The 25,499-nt window shown below is 23.7% G+C and overlaps 1 protein-coding gene across 1 annotated transcript in view; it reads left to right on the plus strand.

Annotated features, from left to right (window-relative positions):
- Positions 1-1,662: 1,662 nt before the first annotated feature.
- The window catches only part of LOC127010221 (uncharacterized), a 92,703-nt gene continuing 68,866 nt past the window's right edge, over positions 1,663-25,499 (plus strand). Inside the window, exon 1 of the mRNA XM_050884098.1 lies at positions 1,663-1,702. Coding sequence (XP_050740055.1) covers positions 1,663-1,702 — 40 coding nt within the window. The remainder of the gene's footprint in view (positions 1,703-25,499) is intronic.

Below are 25,499 nucleotides of genomic sequence, written 5' to 3' on the forward strand. Positions count from 1 at the left end.
CTCCCTCCCTCCTGCTCTCATTGTCCCGGCTAGGTAGTACTGAGGGAGCTGTTAGCCTTTCATCAGCAGCATTTCAGAGTGTCTCGTGTCCCTGTTCCCCCCGCTCGTGGTAATAAAAGGAGAGGAGGGAACACAGAGACAGACTTCAGATTATAGGAATTGTTAGTGAAATTAGAAGCGTAAAGACCGTAGATTTGAAAAGGATAATGAAGGCTTTTACTATGGCGAGAAAAAGGTAGAGCTCAGCACACATATGATATAATTAGTTAATGAAATTATAAGCGTAAGGACCGTAGATTTGAAAAGGATAATGTAGGCTTTTACTATGGCGAGAGAAAGGTAGAGCTCAGCACACATATGATATAATTAGTTAGTGAAATTAGAAGCGTAAAGACCGTAGAATTAATATGGAGGCTTCTAACGTGGGCGACAAAAAGCTACACTAGGCGGCTTACTAAGGGAGTCACGAGGTAATATGAAATTGTAAGGGAAGTTAAAAGTGTAAAGAGCATAGATTTAAATGAAGGTTTGTACTACAGCTAAAAAAAATAATGATAAATACAAAAAAAAATAATAGGAATGAAATAATGAAGGCTTAGATATAATTGCTCTTCACGTATCTGAGTAAACTAAAGGAACTAAAAAAAATAATGTGTTAGAGAACGTAGGCGTGTATGCAAACTGCCTTCACCTATTTGAGAAAAGAAAACTTATATTAGAAAAAAACTAAGTCAATAAGCCGGCAGATTAATTTCCCCACTGCATAATTAAACTAAAGAGTAAAAAGTAAAAGTATTTCACCGCATGTACAAGTCCAGCACCGAGGCTTATCATTATTAAATATACATACGACAAAACCATTTCCACGTGGACGATAAATTAATTAATGACGCAGAGAAGACCCGAGGCAATTAAACTCTCTCCTGAATATCGGATAATGAGTTTCTTTCTCCGGTTCTTTATCGCCAGCGGAAACTTGCGGGGATTAATGGCCAAGTCCTCCTTCCTATCTGCCTCGGCGAGCTTGCCTGAATAATGCCATGTGGAGGGATTCGCTTTTCAGGGCTCACCAAGGCACGTATTTTCAAGCATTTTGTGGCGTACACACTCACTTACAGACATTTTTTTAGGTACTGAGATTTGAATATGAAGAAGAGTGGAAAGGACAGGTAGATAGATAGTTAAATAGAAAGATAGACATATAGATGAATTGATAAGAAAGAGGTACATCTAAGCACACATATCATACAATTAGTTAGTGAAATTAGAAGCTTAAAGACCGTAGATTTGATAAGGAGGGTGAAGGCTTGTACCGTGAGCGACAAAAGGCTACACTATGGGGTTCGCTAAGGGGAATACGAGGTAATATGACATTGTTAGGGAAGTTAAAACACGATGCAGAAGCCTTATCAAACTATCACTTGACTCATGGAAATACTAACACAACCTCTACGAAAGCTTTATCAGATGTGGGTGTGTAGTGTAGCACAGTGTGTATAGTGTAGTATAGTGTCTCTCTTGGGGGGCCTCGTTGACGACCCCAGCCTGTTAGTGGAGCAGACGAATCTTATTTATAGTGGCTGCCGTGATGTATGACTCTTGTTTGGCCGATGCAGCCCCCCGAAGTCACTGAAGTTAGGGTTGACTGAAGATCTGGGCAGCATGTGGGTAATCTTCTACCACTTGGCAATGGTTGAAAATTGTCAGCGTGCATCGGTGGGACTCGAATCTAGGTCCACGAGCTCACCACAACCGCACGCTGACCACTCCGCCACTGTCTCCTCAAGTTTTCGTAGAGGTTGTTGTATTTCCATGGCTAGTTTTATGAGCCTAGTGATAGTTTGGCAAGGCTTCTGCACCGTGAACGTGAAAAAAACACCCAGTCCACTCCAGTCCAGTCCAGTAGTAGGCGTGGGATTGCCTTTGTAACGGCTCCCACCTATGACTTATTCTTGATTCTTGATTGTTGATTGGCTTTGTTGATTGGCGTTGTTGTCTTTTAGTTTTGTTCAGTTTTCTTTTTTCTTCTGTTCCATATTGTTGTGATATAGTTTTTTCTGTCTTCAATTTCTTCCAGAGTTAATGGTTGAAACACAAGTATATCGGCTATTAAGTAATCTCTGCTTTGGTTTTCTGTGTTCTGTATAAAGTTTTGGTTTTGTCTTATTTCCGTATATTCTTCACAGTCCAGCAGAAAATGTTCTAAGGTTTCTACTTCTGCTCCAGGGCACGGACACTCCTCACTCTTGCCCTGAAACCTGTTCCTCCAGTTTAGAGTTAGGGTGTTAGTTCTTCCTCTTAATATTAATTTTGTACCCAGTGTGTTGTCTGCCCAGGTTTCTTTTTTTAAGTCCTTTTTGTACAATTCATATATTCTTAATGTTGACTTTGTCTGTATTTCATTTTTCCATTTCGTTAAGTCCCATCTCTTTACTTTTTCAATTATATTATTCTTTGTTAAACTATCAAGTTGTGCCATATTTATATTTAGTTCATTCATATATTTCTTTGAAGTTTTAGTCCATTTTGTGTTAGTGTTTTCTGTTTCTTCAAGGAATACGTTTCTGGCCAAGTTATTTCTGTCTTCTTTCAGTAGATGTTTAGCAAATAGTAATTTAATTTTCATGTCTCTGGCATAGCAAGATGAGGCACCAATATCTCCTCTTAGGGCACTGTTGGCGGCATAAGTTGGAACTTGTAATATTGCCCTGGAGACGGAGTTTTCTATTATCTGTAATTTAGTGATAATCTCTCCTTCAGAGAATTCCATAATTTCAGCTGAAAAGAGTACTGCTGACAGTGCTATTCCCTTCCAGTAAGTTTTGCCAATTAGTAATTTGTTACAACATTTTGCTATTACACTGTATGTAATGTTAGCTAGCTCACTAGCTTTTGTTAGCCTTTGTTTTTTGGTTGTTGGTTTATTGTGACTCCTAGGTATGTTATACTTTGAGTTATTATAATATTTTCAATACTAATTTCTTGTTCTTTTTTGTTATATATACGTATGTTCCTTTTTTCTTTATTTATTATTAATCCATATCTTTCTGCTATTTGCTGTATATTTATTATACTTTCAGCTGCTTCTTCTATTGAGTGTGATAGTAGTAAGCTGTCATCTGCATAATATAAAATAGGTATTTTAAAGTGTTCATTTTTAAAACCCATGTCCATCATTTCTAGTTCTGTAATTATTTCATAGGTTAAGATAGTGAACAGGAACGTCGAGGCATTGCATCCTTGCCTTATACCATTTGTTATATTTATTGTTGTCTGTTTAGTTACGTTTATAAATATATTTGTGAGATAATCTGTATATATGTTGGCTACAAGATTGATAATTTTGGGGTGGACTTTGTAATTCATCAACGCTGTGATAAGTCTTTTTTTCTGTCTACTGAATCAAAAGCTTTTTTAAAATCAAGTGAGATCACAATCTGTCCTTTTTTTCATTTTGTAACTTTGATTAATGCAATATTTTAGTATATATAAATTGGCTGTGATTCTTCTGTCTTCTGTGAAACCTGATTACAGTTCACTGATATTGTCCGTGTCTTTCATGTGTTTTTCCAGCTTTTGTCTGAGTATTCCCATAAAATTTTGTATGAAGTGTTTGTTAAGGCTATGGGCCGTAGGTCGGTTGCAGTGGGTTTGGGCTATTTCTGAATTAATACAGTGTTAGATGTTTTCCAATTATCGCTTATCTCTCCTTCTTCTATTATATTATTGAAACAGTTTGTAAGTTGTGTCACGTACAGGTCACTGCTTTATAGAATTTTGTAAAGGTCTGTTTTTAGTCCATCTGGTCCTGGAGCTTTTTTTTTATTTAGTTTTGCGTAACTGTCGTTTAACTTCTTCTTTTGATATATAGATATCTGTCTCCTTCACAGGCGGTATGTCTATTCGTTTTCACTGTACGACCATGTCTAAATGTTCGCTTAACTTGATATCCACTTTCCACTCGGTCCACTCGTCTCCATTTTTAACTTTGATGTAATCATTTATTCTATTTTGTAACACTACCAGCTCGTTTTCATACTGTCGTTGTCTTTCGTTATTCCATGCCTCTTCAATCTTGTTTTCTCTGGCTCTGTATACAGTTTTCCACAAGTCTTCTAATTGTTTTGGTTGTTCAGATATATCCAGTTTTCTTCCGTCAGTATCATATAGCAATATATCCTTTCTTTACAATGGTTTCTTCTTTTAGTTTCTTTATGTTATCCTATATCATGGTAGTTTTGTTTTGTCCATTCCTGATCTCATTTGTAATTTTCTTTTCAGATACTGATATTGCATTCCGCACCAAATGCTTAACTTTAGTTTTTTGTGTTTGCTATAAGTTGTATCTTTCTTTCTCTTCAATGTTTTGTGTTTTTCTTGCTTGCTTATTAAAGGTCCTACTTTTAGTTATTTCCCTATTTATTTTTTTGTGTTATCCAGACTGGTTCTATATCTTTTGCATTTCGTTTTATTCTTCTTTGTATTTGTCTGTCCAAGAATTTATTGCATGCTTCTTTCATGGTATTTTCTAGTTCTTCCAGAGAGCCTGTTTTTTTTCTTCTTCTTTTTAATACATTCTCTATGTATATTTTATAACTATTTATTGTTTCTGTCGTTAGTTTTTGGTATGTGATAATTTTCTTCTCGTCAGTATATCCATTTTCCTTGTTTTGTGTCCATATATCAAAATACGCTGTTAGTAAGTTGTGGTCTGATAGGTCATATTTTTCTTTCCTTTCATCTATTATCATGTTAACCCTTACACTGCCAGGCTGCCGTTCGTGCGCACATTTCACACGCCACAAACTTTCCCGACCTTCCGGTCATCACCGCATCCTCTTTTCATCCACATATTTATATTCTGTGAAGTCCTGTAAATGAGACTGTATTATATTTTGTAGTACAATACCTATAGTTAGGCATATGAATACAATGTACTTAATACCTTATGCATATAAAGAACATATTTTCTGAAAAATAATATATATATATATATATATATATATATATATATATATATATATATATATATATATATATATATATATATATATATATATATATATATATATATATATATATATATATATATATATATATATATATATATATATATATATATATATATATATATATATATATATATATATATATATATATATATATATATATATATATATATATATATATATATATATATATATATATATATATATATATATATATATATATATATATATATATATATATATATATATTTCTTCTGTAAATTCCTCTAACTCTGCAATATTTTTCTTCGCAACTGAACAACTGTCTAAACGTTAGCCTCTTCCTTCAACCTCCTATTATTTATAAGGATTCTTCTGTAAATTTCTCTACGACTGAAATATTTTCTTAGCAACTCGATCAATTATATATATATATATATATATATATATATATATATATATATATATATATATATATATATATATATATATATATATATATATATATATATATATATATATACACACAAACACACAAAAACACACACACACTTTCAACATACTTTTTATTTATTAGGCTTCTTCTTCTGTAAATATCTCTATTGCTGCAGTATTTTCTTAGCAACTGGATTATATATATATATATATATATATATATATATATATATATATATATATATATATATATATATATATATATATATATATATATATATATATATATATTTATTTATTTATTTATTTATTTTATCCTCTTCATTCTCCTTTTATTTATTAGGATGTTTCATCTGTAAATTTCTCTGCTGCTGCAATATTTTTTCTTAGCAACTGGATCAACTATATATATATATATATATATATATATATATATATATATATATATATATATATATATATATATATATATATATATATATATATATATATATATATATATATATATATATATATATATATATATATATATATATATATATATATATATATATATAAGTAACCTATTGCGCCAGTAGGCTTCTTCCTGGTGGGGCCTGATGGTCGTATATATATATATATATATATATATATATATATATATATATATATATATATATATATATATATATATATATATAGTTGATCCAATTTCTAATACAAATATTTCAGCGGTACAAAATTTACAGAAAAAAAAGCCTAATTAATAAAAAGAGGTTGTATATAGTTGATCCAGTTGCTAAGAAAATATTTCAGCGGTTAAGAAATCTACAGGACAACCGTAATAAATAAAGGGAGGTACATACTATTCCTGTATTCTTCCTTTTCTTTCCTTTTCGTCTTCGTTTTACTCGTGTTTTCCTCTTAAAAGACAGATAAGAAAAGACATATCAGACGGTTTTGGTGTTCAGGACGTTAATAAATCTTCGCCGGACTAGAGAAAAATACAAAAATAAATCTTCGTAATACCAGATTACATTACGTACGATTAATTAAGATATATATAGATATATATATATATATATATATATATATATATATATATATATATATATATATATATATATATATCTATAAATATATATATATATATCTCTATCTATATATATATATATCTATATATCTATATATATATATATATATATATATATATATATATATATATATATATATATATATATATATATATATATATATATATATATATATATATATATATATATATATATATATATATATATATATATATATATATATATATCTTCTTAACCTCAATTTATTTATTAGGCTTTTTCTTCTATGATATTCTCTAGCGATGCAATATTTTCCTTAGCAACTGATTAACTATATACAACCTCCTTTTATTTATTATACTATCTCAAACGCTATTCTCTTCTTTCAACCTCCCTTTCTTTATTAGGCTTCTTCCGTAAATTTCTCTACCTCTGAAATATTTTTTCTTAGCAAATGGTTCAACTATATACAACCCATCTTTAATTATTAGGCTTTTTTCTTTTACAAATTCCTCTAAAGCTGTAATATTTTTCTTAACTGATAAACTATCTAAACGCCTCCTCTTCCTTAAACCTCCTTTTCTTTATTTGTTCCTCTGTAAATTTCTCTACCTCACAAATATTTTCTTAGCCATTGGACTAATTATATATATATATATATATATATATATATATATATATATATATATATATATATGTATATATATATATATATATATATATATATAGATTATCCAATTTCTAATACAAATATTTCAGAGGTAGAAAATTTACAGAAAAAAAAGCCTAATAAATAATAAGAGGCTGCATATAGTTGATCCAGTTGCTAAGAAAATATTTCAGCGGTTGAGAAATTTACAGGAGAACCGTAATAAATAAAGGGAGGTACATACTATTCCGGTATTCTTCCTTTTCTTTCCTTTTCGTCGTCGTTTTACTCGTGTTTTCTTCTTAAAAGACGGATAAGGAAAAACATATCGGACGGTTTTGGTGTTCAGGACGTTAATAATTCTTCGCTGGATTATAGAAAAAAAACAAAAATAAATCTTCGGTATACTGGATTACATTACGTACGATTAATTAAGGTGACATATATATATATATATATATATATATATATATATATATATATATATATATATATATATATATATATATATATATATATATATATATATATATATATATATATATATATATTTATATATATATATATATATATATATATATATATATATATATTTATATATATATATATATATATATATATATATATATATATATATATATCCAATTTCTAATACAAATATTTCAGTGGTATTAAATTTACAGAAAAAAAAGCCTAATAATTAAAAAGAGGTTGTATATAGTTGATCCAGTTGCTAAGAAATTATTTCAGCGGTTGAGAAATTTACAGGAGAACCGTAATAAATAAAGGGAGGTACATACTATTCCTGTATTCTTCCTTTTCTTTCCTTATCGTCTTCGTTTTATTCGTGTTTCCCTTTTAAAAGACAGATAAGAAAAAACATATCGGACGGTTTTCATGTTCAGGAGGTTAATAATTCTTCGCCGGACTAAAGAAAAAAACAAAAATAAATCTTCGGTATACTGGATTACATTACGTACGGTGAATTAAAGTGATATATATATATATATATATATATATATATATCTATATATATATATATATATATATATATATATATATATATATATATATATATATATATATATATATATATATATAGAGAAATTTACAGAGGAAGCTAAATAAAGAAAAGGAGGTTTAAGGAAGAGTAGGGCGTTTTGATAGTTTATCAGTTGCTAAAAAATATATTACAGCGTTATAGAAATTTGTTAAAGAAAAAAGCCTAATAAGTAAAGATAGGTTCTATATAGTTTATCCATTTGCTAAGAAAAAATATTTCAGAGGTAGAGAAATTTACGGAAGAAGCCTAATAAATAAAGGGAGGTTGAAAGAAGAGAATAGCGTTTTAGATAGTATAATAAATAAAAGGAGGTTGTATATAGTTAATCAGTTGCTAAGGAAAATATTGCATCGCTAGAGAATATCACAGAAGAAAAAGCCTAATAAATAAAATGAGGTTAACGGAAGAAGATAGAGTATATAATTTATATATATATATATATATATATATATATATATATATATATATATATATATATATATATATATATATATATATATATATATATATATATATATATATATATATATATAGATATATATATATATATATATATATATATATATATATATATATATATATATATATATATATTTCTAATACAAATATTTCAGCGGTAGAAAATTTATAGAAAAAAAAGCCTAATAAATAAAAAGAAGCTGTATATAGTTGATCCAGTTGCTAAGAAAATATTTCAGCGGTTGAGAAATTTGAAAAAGAACCGTAATAAATAAAGGGAGGTACATACTATTCCTGTATTCTTCCTTTTCATTCCTTTTCGTCTTCGTTTTACTCGTGATTTCCTCTTAAAAAATAGATAAGAAAAAAACATATCGGACGGTTTTGGTGTTCAGGACGTTAATAAGTCTTGGCTGGACTAAAGAGAAAAACAAAAATAAATCTTCGTTATACTGGATTACATTACGTACGATTAAATAAAGAGATATATATATATATATATATATATATATATATATATATATATATATATATATATATATATTATTATATATATATATATATATATATATATATATATATATATATATATATATATATATATATATATATATATATATATATATATATATATATATATATATATATATATATATATATATATATATATATATATATATATATATATATATATATATATATATATATATATAGGTAATCTAATTTCTAATACAAACATTTCAACGGTAGAAAATTTACAGAAAAAAAAGCCTAATAAATAAAAAGAGGTTGTATATAGTTGATCCAGTTGCTAAGAAAATATTTCAGCGGTTGAAAAATTTACAGGAGAACCGTAATAAATAAAAGGAGGTACATACTATTCCTGTATTCTTCCTTTTCTTACCTTTTCGTCTTCGTTTTACTCGTGTTTTCCTTTTAAAAGACAAATAAGAAAAAACATATCTGACGGTTTTGGTGTTCAGGACGTTAATAATTCTTCGCCGGACTAAAGAAAAAAAAAAATCTTCGTAATACTAGATTACATTACGTACGGTGAATTAAAGTGATATATATATATATATATATATATATATATATATATATATATATATATATATATATATATATATATATATATATATATATATATATATATATATATATATATATATATATATATATATATATATATATATATATATATATATATATATATATATATATATATATATATATATATATATATATATATATATATATATATATATATATATATATATATATATATATATATATATATATATATATATATATATATATATATATATATATATATATATATATATATATATATATATATATATATATATATATATATATATATATATATATATATATATATATATATATATATATATATATATATATATATATATATATCTCCTCTTCCTTTAACCTCATTTTAATTATTAGGCTTTTTCTTCTGTGATATTCTCTACCGATGCAATATCTTTCTTAGGAACTGATAAACTATATACAACCTCCTTTTATTTATTATACTATCTAAAACCCTATTCTCTTCTTTCAACCTCCCTTTATTTATTAGGCTTCTTCCGTAAATTTCTCTACCTCTGAAATATTTTTCCTTAGCAAATGGATAAACTATATACAACATATCTTTACTTATTAGACTTTTTTCTTTTACAAATTTCTCTAAAGCTGTAATATTTTTCTTACCAACTGATAAACTATCTAAACGCCCTCCTCTTCCTTAAACCTCCTTTTCTTTATTTGGCTTCCTCTATAAATTTCTCTACCTCACAAATATTTTTCTTAGCCATTGGACCAATTATATATATATATATATATATATATATATATATATATATATATATATATATATATATATATATATATATATATATTTATATATATATATATATATATATATATATAGATATATATATATATATATATATATATATATATATATATATATATATATATATATATATATATATATATATATACAAATATTTCAGCGGTAGAAATTTTACAGAAAAAAAATCCTAATAAATAAAAAGAGGCTGTATATAGTTGATTAAGTTCCTAAGAAAATATTTCAGCGGTTGAGAAATTTACAGAAGAACCGTAATAAATAAAGGGAGGTACATACTATTCCTGTATTCTTCCTTTTCATTCCTTTTCGTCTTCGTTTTACTCGTGTTTTCCTCTTAAAAGACAGATAAGAAAAAAACATATCGGACGGTTTTGATGTTCAGAACGTTAATAATTCTTGGCCGGACTAAAGAGAAAAACAAAAATAAATCTTTGGTATACTGGATTACTTTACGTACGATTAATTAAAGAGATATATATATATATATATATATATATATATATATATATATATATATATATATATATATATATATATATATATATATATATATATATATATATATATATATATATATATATATATATATATATATATATATATATATATATATATATATATATATAGTTAATCTAATTTCTAATACAAATATTTCAGCGGTAGAAAATTTACAGAAAAAAAAGCCTAATAAATAAAAAAAAGGTTGTATATAGTTGATCCAGTTGCTAAGAAAATATTTCAGCGGTTGAGAAATTTACAGGAGAACCGTAATAAATATAGGGAGGTACATACTATTCCTGTATTCTTCCGTTTTTTTCCTTTTCGTCTTCGTTTTACTCGTGTTTTCCTTTTAAATTACAGATAAGAAAAAACATATCGGACGGTTTTGGTGTTCAGGACGTTAATAATTCTTCGTCGGACTAAAGAAAAAAACAAAAATAAATCTTCGTTATACTGGATTACATTACGTACGATGAATTAAAGTGATATATATATATATATATATATATATATATATATATATATATATATATATATATATATATATATATATATATATATATATATATATATATATATATATATATATATATATATATATATATATATATATATATATATATATATATATATATATATATATATATATATATATATATATATATATATATATATATATATTTAATCTAATTTCTAATACAAATATCTCAGCGGTAGAAAATTTACAGAAAAAAAAGCCTAATTAATAAAAAAAAAAAGGTTGTATATAGTTGATCCAATTGCTAAGAAAATATTTCAGCGGTTGAGAAATTTACAGGAGAACCGTAATAAATAAAGGGAGGTACATACTATTCCTGTATTCTTCCTTTTTTTTCCTTTTCGTCTTCGTTTTACTCGTGTTTTCCTTTTAAAATACGATAAGAAAAAACATATCGGACGGTTTTGGTGTTCAGGACGTTAATAATTCTTCGCCGGACTAAAGAAAAAAACAAAAATAAACCTTCGTTATGCTGGATTACATTACGTACGGTGAATTAAAGATATATATATATATATATATATATATATATATATATATATATATATATATATATATATATATATATATATATATATATATATATATATATATATATATATATATATATATATATATATTAGGCTTTTTCTTCTGTGATATTCTTTAGCGAAGCAATATTTTTCTTAGCAACTGATTAAATATATACAACCTCCTTTTATTTAATATACTATCTAAAACGATATTCTCTTCTTTCAACCTCCCTTTATTTATTAGGCTTCTTCCGTAAATTTCTCTACTTCTGAAATATTTTTTCTTAGGAAATGGATAAACTATATACAACCTATCTTTACTTATTAGGCTTTTTTCTTTAACAAATTTCTCCTAACGATGCAACTGATAAACTATCAAAACGCCGTACTCTTCCTTAAACCTCCTTTTCTTTATTTAGCTTCCTCTGTAAATTTCTCTACCTCACAAATATTTTTCTTTGCCTTTGGACCAATTATTTATATATATATATATATATATATATCTATATATATATATAGATATATATATATATATATATATATATATATATATATATATATATATATATATATATATATAGTTGTATAAATATCTAATACAAATATTTCAGCGGTAGAAAATTTACAGAAAAAAAAGCCTAATAGACGAAAAGAGGTTGTATATAGTTGATCCAGTTTCTACGAAAATATTTCAGCAGTTGAGAAATTTACAGAAGAACCGTAATAAATATAGGGAGGTACATACTATTCCTGTATTCTTCCTTTTCATTCCTTTTCGTCTTCTTTTTACTCGTCTTTTCCTCTTAAAAGACAGATAAGAAAAAACATATCGGACGGTTTTGGTGTTCAGGACGTTAATAATTTTTGGCCGGACTAAAGAGAAAAACAAAAATAAATCTTCGTTATACTGGATTACATTATGTACGGTGAATTAAAGTGATATATATATATATATATATATATATATATATATATATATATATATATATATATATATATATATATATATATATATATATATATATATATATATATATATATATATATATATATATATATATATATATATATATATATATATATATATATATATATATATATATATATATATATATATATATATATATATATATATATATATATTTAACCTCATTTTATTTATTATGTTTTTTCTTCTGTGATATTCTCTAGCGAAGCAATATTTTTCTTACCAACTGATTAACTATAGACAATTTCCTTTTATTTATTATACTATCTAAAACGCTATTCTCTTCTTTCAACCTCCCTTTATTTATTAAGCTTCTTCCGTAAATTTCTCTACCTCTGAAATATTTTTTCTTAGGAAATGGATAAACTATATACAACCTATCTTTACTTATTAGGCTTTTTTCTTTTACAAATTTCTCTAACGGTGTAATATTTTTAGCAACTGATAAACTATCAAAACGCCCTCTTCTTCTTTAAACCTCCTTTTCTTTATTTAGCTTCCTCTGTAAATTTCTCTACCTCACAAATATTTTTCTTAGCCATTGTACCAGTGATTTATATATATATATATATATATATATATATATATATATATATATATATATATATATATATATATATATATATATATATATATATATATATATATATAGTTGATCCAATTTCTAATACAAATATTTCAGCGGTAGAAAATTTACAGAAAAAAAGCCTAATAAATAAAAAGAGGCTGTATATAGTTGATCCAGTTGCTTGGAAAATATTTCAGCGGTTGAGAAATTAACAGAAGAACCGTAATAAATAAAGGGAGGTACATACTATTCCTGTATTCTTCCTTTTCATTTCTTTTCGTCTTCGTTTTACTCGTGTTTTCCTCTTAAAAGACAGATAAGAAAAAACATATCGGACGGTTTTGGTGTTCAGGACGTTAATAATTCGTGGCCGGATTATAGAAAAAAACAAAAATAAATCTTCGTTATACTGGATTACATTACGTACGGTTAATTAAAGTGATATATATATATATATATATATATATATATATATATATATATATATATATATATATATATATATATATATATATATATATATATATATATATATATTGATCCAATTACTAATACAAATATTTCAGTGGTTGTATATAGTTGATATAGCTGCTAAGAAATTATTTCAGCGGTTGAGAAATTTACAGGAGAACCGTAATAAATAAAGGGAGGTACATACTATTCCTGTATTCTTCCTTTTCTTTCGTTTTCGTCTTCGTTTTATTCGTGTTTTCCTTTTAAAAGACAGATAAGAAAAAACATATCGGACGGTTTTGGTGTTCAGGACGTTAATAATTCTTCGCCGGACTAAAGAAAAAAACAAAAATAAATCTTCGGTATACTGGATTACATTACGGTACGGTGAATTAAAGTGATATATATATATATATATATATATATATATATATATATATATATATATATAAATATATATATATATATATATATATATATATATATATATATATACTCTATCTTCTTCCGTTAACCACATTTTATTTATTAGGCTTTTTCTTCTGTGATATTCTCTAGCGATGCAATATTTTTCTTAGCAACTGATTAACTATATACAATCTCCTTTTATTTATTATACTGTCTAAATTGCTATTCTCTGATTTCAACCTCCCTTTATTTATTAGGCTTCTTCCGTAAATTTCTATACCTCTGAAATATTTTTTCTTAGCAAATGGATACACTATATACAACCTATCTTTACTTATTAGGCTTTTTTCTTTTACAAATTTCTCTAACGCTGTAATATTTTTCTTAGCAACTGATAAACTATGAAAACGCCCTCCTCTTCCTTAAACCTCCTTTTCTTTATTTAGCTTCGTCTGTAAATTTTTCTACCTCACAAATATTTTTCTTAGCCATTGGACCAATTATTTATATATATATATATATATATATATATATATATATATATATATATATATATATATATATATATATATATGTATATATAGTTCATCGAATTTCTAATACAAATATTTCAACGGTAGAAATTTTACAGAAAAAAAAGCTTAATAAATAAAAAGAGGCTGTATATAGTTCATCCAGTTGCTAAGAAAATATTTCAGCGGTTGAGAAATTTACAGAAGAACCGTAATAAATAAAGGGAGGTACATACTATTCCTGTATTCTTCCTTTTCATTCCTTTTCGTCGTCGTTTTACTCGTAGTTTCCTCTTAAAAGACAGATAAGAAAAAACCATATCGGACGGTTTTGCTGCTCAGGACGTTAATAATTCTTGGCTGGACTAAAGAGAAAAACAAAAATAAATCTTCGTTATACTGGATTACATTACGTACGATTAATTAAAGTGATATATATATATATATATATATATATATATATATATATATATATATATATATATATATATATATATATATATATATATATATATATATATATATATATATATATATATATATATATATATATATATATATATATATATATATATATATATATATATATATATATATATATATATATATATATATATATATATATATATATATATATATATATATATATATATATATATATATATATATATATATATAAGGTTGTATATAGTTGATCCAGTTGCTAAGAAAATATTTCAGCGGTTGAGAAATTTACAGGAGAACCGTAATAAATATAGGGAGGTACATACTATTCCTGTATTCTTCCGTTTTTTTCCTTTTCGTCTTCGTTTTACTCGTGTTTTCCTTTTAAATTACAGATAAGAAAAAACATATCGGACGGTTTTGGTGTTCAGGACGTTAATAATTCTTCGTCGGACTAAAGAAAAAAACAAAAATAAATCTTCGTTATACTGGATTACATTACGTACGATGAATTAAAGTGATATATATATATATATATATATATATATATATATATATATATATATATATATATATATATATATATATATATATATAGATATATATATATATATATATATATATATATATATATATATATATATATATATATATATATATATATATATATATATATATATATATATATATATATATATATATATATATATATATATATATAATTTAATACAAATATTTCAGCAGTAGAAAATTTACAGAAAAAAGCCTAATAAATAAAAAGGTTGTATATAGTTGATCCAATTGCTAAGAAAATATTTCAGCGGTTGAGAATTTACAGGAGAACCGTAATAAATAAAAGGAGGTACATACTATTCCTGTATTCTTACTTTTTTCCTTTTCGTCTTCGTTTTACTCGTGTTTTCCTTTTAAAATACGATAAGAAAAAACATATCGGACGGTTTTGGTGTTCAGGACGTTAATAATTATTCGACGGACTAAAGAAAAAAAAAATATACCTATATATATATATATATATTTATATATATATATATATATATATATATATATATATATATATATATATATATATATATATATATATATATATATATATATATATATACTCTATCTTCTTCCTTTAACCTCATTTTATTCATTAGGCTTTTTCTTCTGTGATATTCTTTAGCGAAGCAATATTTTTCTTAGCAACTGATTAACTATATACAACCTCCTTTTATTTATTATACTATCTAAAACGCTATTCTCTTCTTTCAACCTCCCTTTATTTATTAGGCTTCTTCCGTAAATTTCTCTACTTCTGAAATATTTTTTCTTAGGAAATGGATAAACTATATACAACCTATCTTTACTTATTAGGCTTTTTTCTTTAACAAATTTCTTTAACGATGTAATACTTTTCTTAGCAACTGATAAACTATCAAAACGCCCCTCTTTTTCCTTAAACTTTTTCTTTTATTTAGCTTCCTCTAATTTCCTCTATATATATATATATATATATATATATATATATATATATATATATATATATATATATATATATATATATATATATATATATATATATATATATATATATATATATATATATATATATATATATATATATATATATATATATATATATATAGTTGAATTAATTTCTAATACAAATATTTCAGCAGGTAAAAATTTACAGAAAAGAACCTAATAAATAAAGAGAGGTACATACTATTCCTGTATTCTTCCTTTTCATTCCTTTTCGTCTTCGTTTTACGGGTGTTCTCCTCTTAAAAGACAAATAAGAAGAAACATATCGGATGGTTTTGGTGTTCAAGACGTTAATAATTTTGGCCGGACTAAAGAAAAAACAAAATAAATCTTAGTTATACTGGATTACATTATGTACGGTGAATTAAAGTGATATATATATATATATATATATATATATATATATATATATATATATATATATATATATATATATATCTATATATATATATATATATATATATATATATATATATATATATATATATATATATATATATATATATATATATATATATATATATATATATATATATATATACTCTATCTTCTTCCTTTAACCTCATTTTATTTATTAGGCTTTTTCTTCTGTGATATTCTCTAGCGAAGCAATATTTTTCTTACCAACTGATTAACTATATACAATTTCCTTTTATTTATTATACTATCTAAAACGCTATTCTCTTCTTTCAACCTCCCTTTATTTATTAAGTTTCTTCCGTAAATTTCTCTACCTCTGAAATATTTTTTCTTAGGAAATGGATAAACTATATACAACCTATCTTTACTTATTAGGCTTTTTTCTTTTACAAATTTCTCTAACGGTGTAATATTTTTCTTAGCAACTGATAAACTATCAAAACGCCCTCTTCTTCTTTAAACCTCCTTTTCTTTATTTAGCTTCCTCTGTAAATTTCTCTACCTCACAAATATTTTTCTTAGCCATTGGACCAATTATTTATATATATATATATATATATATATATATATATATATATATATATATATATATATATATATATATATATATATATATATATATATATATATATATATATATATATATATAATACAAATATTTCAACGGTAGAAATTTTACAGAAAAAAAAGCCTAATAAATAAAAAGAGGCTGTATATAGTTGATCCAGTTGCTAAGAAAATATTTCAGCAGTTGAGAAATTTACAGAAGAACGGTAATAAATAAAGGGAGGTACATACTATTCATGTATTCTTCCTTTTCATTCCTTTTCGTTTTCGTTTAACTCGTGTTTTCCTATTAAAAGACAAATAAGAATAAACATATCGGACGGTTTTGGTGTTCAGGACGTTAATAATTCTTCGCCGGATTATAGAAAAAAACAAAAATAAATCTTCGTTGTACTGGATTACATTACGCACGATTAATTAAAGTGATATATATATATATATATATATATATATATATATATATATATATATATATATATATATATATATATATATATATATATATATATATATAGTTGATCCAATTACTAATACAAATATTTCAGTGGTAGAAAATTTACAGAAAAAAAAGCCTAATAATTAAAAAGAGGTTGTATATAGTTGATATAGTTGCTAAGAAATTATTTCAGCGGTTGAGAAATTTACAGGAGAACCGTAATAAATAAAGGGAGGTACATACTATTGCTGTATTCTTCCTTTTCTTTCGTTTTCGTCTTCGTTTTATTCGTGTTTTCCTTTTAAAAGACAGATAAGAAAAAACATATCGGACGGTTTTGGTGTTCAGGACGTTAATAATTCTTCGCCGGACTAAAGAAAAAAACAAAAATAAATCTTCGGTATACTGGATTACATTACGGTACGGTGAATTAAAGTGATATATATATATATATATATATATATATATATATATATATATATATATATATATATATATATATATATATATATATATATATATATATATATATATACACATTTTATTTATTAGGCTTTTTCTTCTGTGATATTCTCTAGCGATGCAATATTTTTCTTAGCAACTGATTAACTATATACAATCTCCTTTTATTTATTATACTGTCTAAATTGCTATTCTCTGATTTCAACCTCCTTTTATTTATTAGGCTTCTTCCGTAAATTTCTATACCTCTGAAATATTTTTTCTTAGCAAATGGATACACTATATACAACCTATCTTTACTTATTAGGCTTTTTTCTTTTACAAATTTCTCTAACGCTGTAATATTTTTCTTAGCAACTGATAAACTATGAAAACGCCCTCCTCTTCCTTAAACCTCCTTTTCTTTATTTAGCTTCGTCTGTAAATTTTTCTACCTCACAAATATTTTTCTTAGCCATTGGACCAGTGATTTATATATATATATATATATATATATATATATATATATATATATATATTTATATATATAAATATATATATATATATATATATATATATATATATATATATATATATAATACAAATATTTCAACGGTAGAAATTTTACAGAAAAAAAAGCTTAATAAATAAAAAGAGGCTGTATATAGTTGATCCAGTTGCTTAGAAAATATTTCAGCGGTTGAGAAATTTACAGAAGAACCGTAATAAATAAAGGGAGGTACATACTATTCCTGTATTCTTCCTTTTCATTCCTTTTCGTCGTCGTTTTACTCGTGTTTTCCTCTTAAAAGACAGATAAGAAAAAAACATATCGGACGGTTTTGCTGTTCAGGACGTTAATAATTCTTGGCTGGACTAAAGAAAAACAAAATAAATCTTCGTTTTACTGGATTTCATAAAGTACGGTGAATTATAGTGATATATATATATATATATATATATATATATATATATATATATATATATATATATATATATATATATATATATATATATATACATACATATATATATATATATATATATATATATATATATATATATATATATATATATATATATATATATATATATATATATATATATATATATATATATATATATATATATATATATATATATATATTTTCAGCGGAAATATTTCCCAGCAGTGAAACATTGAAAATTTACAGAAAAAAGCCTAATAAATAAAAAAAAGTACTGTATTCTTTCGTTCTTTTCCTTTTCGTCTTCGTTTTACTCGTGTTTTCTTTTAAATTACAGATAAGAAAAACATATCGGACGGTTTTGGTGTTCAGGACGTTAATAATTCTTCCGGACTAAAGAAAAAACAAAATAAATCTTCGTTATACTGGATTACATTACGTACGATGAATTAAAGTGATATATATATATATATATATATATATATATATATATATATATATATATATATATATATATATATATATATATATATATATATATATATATATATATATATATATATATATATATATATATATATATATATATATATATATATATCTATATATTCATTAGGCTTTTTCTTCTGTGATATTCTTTAGCGAAGCAATATTTTTCTTAGCAACTGATTAACTATATACAACCTCCTTTTATTTATTATACTACGGTATCTAAAACGCTATTCTCTTCTTTCAACCTCCCTTTATTTATTAGGCTTCTTCCGTAAATTTCTCTACTTCTGAAATATTTTTTCTTAGGAAATGGATAAACTATATACAACCTATCTTTACTTATTAGGCTTTTTTCTTTAACAAATTTCTCTAACGGTGTAATACTTTTCTTAGCAACTGATAAACTATCAAAACGCCCTACTCTTCCTTAAACCTCCTTTTCTTTATTTAGCTTCCTCTGTAAATTTCTCTACCTCACAAATATTTTTCTTTGCCTTTGGACCAATTATTTATATATATATATATATATATATATATCTATATATATATATATATATATATATATATATATATATATATATATATATATATAGTTGAATCAATTTCTAATACAAATATTTCAGCGGTAGAAAATTTACAGAAAAAAAAGCCTAATAGATGAAAAGAGGTTGTATATAGTTGATCCAGTTTCTAAGAAAATATTTCAGCAGTTGAGAAATTTACAGAAGAACCGTAATAAATAAAGATGACGTACATACTATTCCTGTATTCTTCCTTTTCATTCCTTTTCGTCTTCGTTTTACTCGTGTTTTCCTCTTAAAAGACAGATAAGAAAAAACATATCGGACGGTTTTGGTGTTCAGGACGTTAATAATTTTTGGCCGGACTAAAGAGAAAAACAAAAATAAATCTTCGTTATACTGGATTACATTATGTACGGTGAATTAAAGAGATATATATATATATATATATATATATATATATATATATATATATATATATATATATATATATATATATATATATATATATATATATATATATATATATATATATATATATATATATATATATATATATATATATATATATATATATATATATATATATATATATATATATATATATATATATAGCAGTAAATTTCTCTAACAGTAAATATTTTCTTATATATATATATATATATATATATATATATATATATATATATATATATATATATATATATATATATATATATATATATATATATATATATAAATATTTCAATATAGAAATATTTACAGAAAAAACAGCCTAATAAATGAAAAGAGGCTGTGTATAGTTGATCCAGTTGCTAAGAAAATATTTCAGCAGTTGAGAAATTTACAGAAGAACAGTAAAAAATAAAGGAAGGTACATACTATTCCTGTATTCTTCCTTTTCATTCCTTTTCGTATACGTTTTACTCGTGTTTTCCTCTTAAAAGACAGATAAGAAAAAACATATCGGACGGTTTTGGTGTTCAGGACGTTAATAATTCTTCGCCGGATTATAGAAAAAAACAAAAATAAATCTTCGTTGTACTGGATTACATTACACGATTAATTAAAGTGATATATATAGACATATATCTATATATATATATATATATATATATATATATATATATATATATATATATATATATATATATATATATATATATATATATATATTACTAATACAAATATTTCAGTGGTAGAAAATTTACAGAAAAAAATCCTAATAAATAAAAAGAGGTATTATATAGTTGATGCAGTTGCTAAGAAAATATTTCAGCCGTTGAGAAATTTACAGGAGAACCGTAAGAAGTAAAGAGAGATACATACTATTCCTGTATTCTTCCTTTTCTTTCCTTTTCGTCTTCGTTTTACTCGTGTTTTCCTCTTAAAGACCGATAAGAAAAAACACATCGGACGGTTTTGGTGTTCAGGACGTTAATAATTCTTCGCCGGACTAAAGAAAAAAAATAAAAATAAATCTTCGTTATACTGGATTACATTACGAATGGTGAATTAAAGTATATATATATATATATATATATATATATATATATATATATATATATATATATATATATATATATATATATATATATATATATATATATATATATATATATATATATATATATATATATATATATAACCTCATTTTATTTATTAGGCTTTTCTTCTGTGATATTCTCTAGCGATGCAATATTTTTCTTAGCAACTGATTAACTATATACAACCTCCTTTTATTTATTATACTATCTAAAATTGCTATTCTCTTCTTTCAACCTCCCTTTATTTATTAGGCTTCTTCCGTAAATTTCTACCTCTGAAATATTTTTCTTAGCAAATGGATAAACTATATACAACCTATCTTTATTTATTAGGCTTTTTCTTTACAAATTTCTCTAACGCTGTAATATTTTTCTTAGCAACTGATAAACTATCTAAACACCTCCTCTTCCTTAAACCTCCTTTTCTTTATTTAGCTTCCTCTGTAAATTTTCTACGTCACAAATATTTTTCTTAGCCATTGGACCAATTATATATATATATATATATATATATATATATATATATATATATATATATATATATATATATATATATATATATATATATATATATATATATATATATATATATCTAGATACAAATATTTCAGTAGATAATTTACAGAAAAAAAGCCTAATAAATAAAAAGAGGCTGTATATAGTTGATCCAGTTGCTAAGAAAATATTTCAGCGGTTGAGAAATTTACAGAAGAACCGTAATAAATAAAGGGAGGTACATACTATTCCTGTATTCTTCCTTTTCATTCCTTTTCGTCTTCGTTTTACTCGTGTTTTCCTCTTAAAAGACAGATAAGAAAAAACATATCGGACGGTTTTGGTGTTCAGGACGTTAATAATTCTTGGCCGGACTAAAGAAAAAAACAAAAATAAATCTTCGTTATACTGGATTACATTACGTACGGTTAATTAAAGTGATATATATATATATATATATATATATATATATATATATATATATATATATATATATATATATATATATATATATATATATATATATATATAAATATAGATATATATATATATATATATATATATATATATATATATATATATATATATATATATATATATATATATATATATATATATATATATATATATATATATATATATATATATATATATATATATATATATATATATATATATATATATATATATATATATATATATATATATATATATATATATATATATATATATATATATATATATATATATATATATATATATATATATATATATATATATCCCCTCTTTATTTATTAGGCTTTTCTTCCGTGATATTCTACGAAATATTTTTTCTTAACTGATTAACTATATACAACCTATCTTTATTTATTAGGCTTTTTTCTTCTACAAATTTCTCTAACGCTGTAATATTTTTCTTAACTGATAAACTATCAAAACTCTTCCTTAAACCTCCTTTTCTTTATTTAGCTTCCTCTGTAAATTTCTCTGCCTCACAAATAGTTTTCTTGGAGATTGGACCATATATATATATATATATATATATATATATATATATATATATATATATATATATATATATATATATATATATATATATATATAATTTCTAATACAAATATTTCAGCGGTAAAAATTTACAGAAAAAAAGCCTAATAAATAAAAGAGGTTGTATATAGTTGATCCAGTTACTAAGAAAATATTTCAGCACTTGAGAAATTTACAGAAGAACCGTAATAAATAAAGGAGGTACATACTATTCCTGTATTCTTCCTTTTCATTCCTTTTCGTCTTCGTTTTACTCGTGTTTTCCTCTTAAAGACAGATAAGAAAAACATATCGGACAGTTTTGGTGTTCAGGACGTTAATAATTCTTGGCCGGACTAAAGAAAAAACAAAATAAATCTTCGTTATACTGGATTACATTATGTACGGTGAATTAAGTGATATATATATATATATATATATATATATATATATATATATATATATATATATATATATATATATATATATATATATATATATATATATATATATATATATATATATATATATATATATATATATATATATATATATATATATATATATATATATATATATATATATATATATTTTATTTATTAGGCTTTTTCTTCTGTGATATTCTCTAGCGCTGCAATATTTTTCTTACCAACTGATTAACTATATACAATTTCCTTTTATTTATTATACTATCTAAAACGCTATTCTCTTCTTTCAACCTCCCTTTATTTATTAGGCTTCTTCCGTAAATTTTCTACCTCTGAAATATTTTTCTCCAAATGGATAAACTATACAACATATCTTTATTTATTAGGTTTTTTTTCTTTAACAAATTTCTTTAACGATGTAATACTTTTCTTAGCAACTGATAAACTATCAAAACGCCCTCCTCTTCCTTAAACCTCCTTTTCTTTATTTAGCTTCCTCTGTAAATTTCTCTACCTCACAAATATTTTTCTTTGCCTTTGGACCAATATATATATATATATATATATATATATATATATATATATATATATATATATATATATATATATATATATATATATATATATATATATATATATATATATATATATATATATATATATATATATATATATAAATATTTCAGCAGTAAAATTTACAGAAAAAAGCCTAATAAATAAAAGAGGCTTATATAGTTGATCCAGTTGCTGAAAATATTTCAGCAGTTGAGAAATTTACAGAAGAACGTAATAAATAAAGGAGGTACATACTATTCATGTATTCTTCCTTTTCATTCCTTTTCGTCTTCGTTTTACTCGTGTTTTCCTATTAAAAGACAAATAAGAATAAACATATCGGACAGTTTTGGTGTTCAGGACGTTAATAATTCTTCGCCGGACTATAGAAAAAACAAAATAAATCTTCGTTATATGGATTACATTACGCATATATATATATATATATATATATATATATATATATATATATATATATATATATATATATATATATATATATATATATATATATATATATATATATATATATATATATATATATATATATATATATATATATATTTCAGTGGTAGAAAAATTTACAGAAAAAAAATAATAAATAAA

Source organism: Eriocheir sinensis, chromosome 42 (genome assembly GCF_024679095.1).
Source record: "Eriocheir sinensis breed Jianghai 21 chromosome 42, ASM2467909v1, whole genome shotgun sequence".
NCBI classification, from domain to species: Eukaryota; Metazoa; Arthropoda; class Malacostraca; order Decapoda; family Varunidae; genus Eriocheir; species Eriocheir sinensis.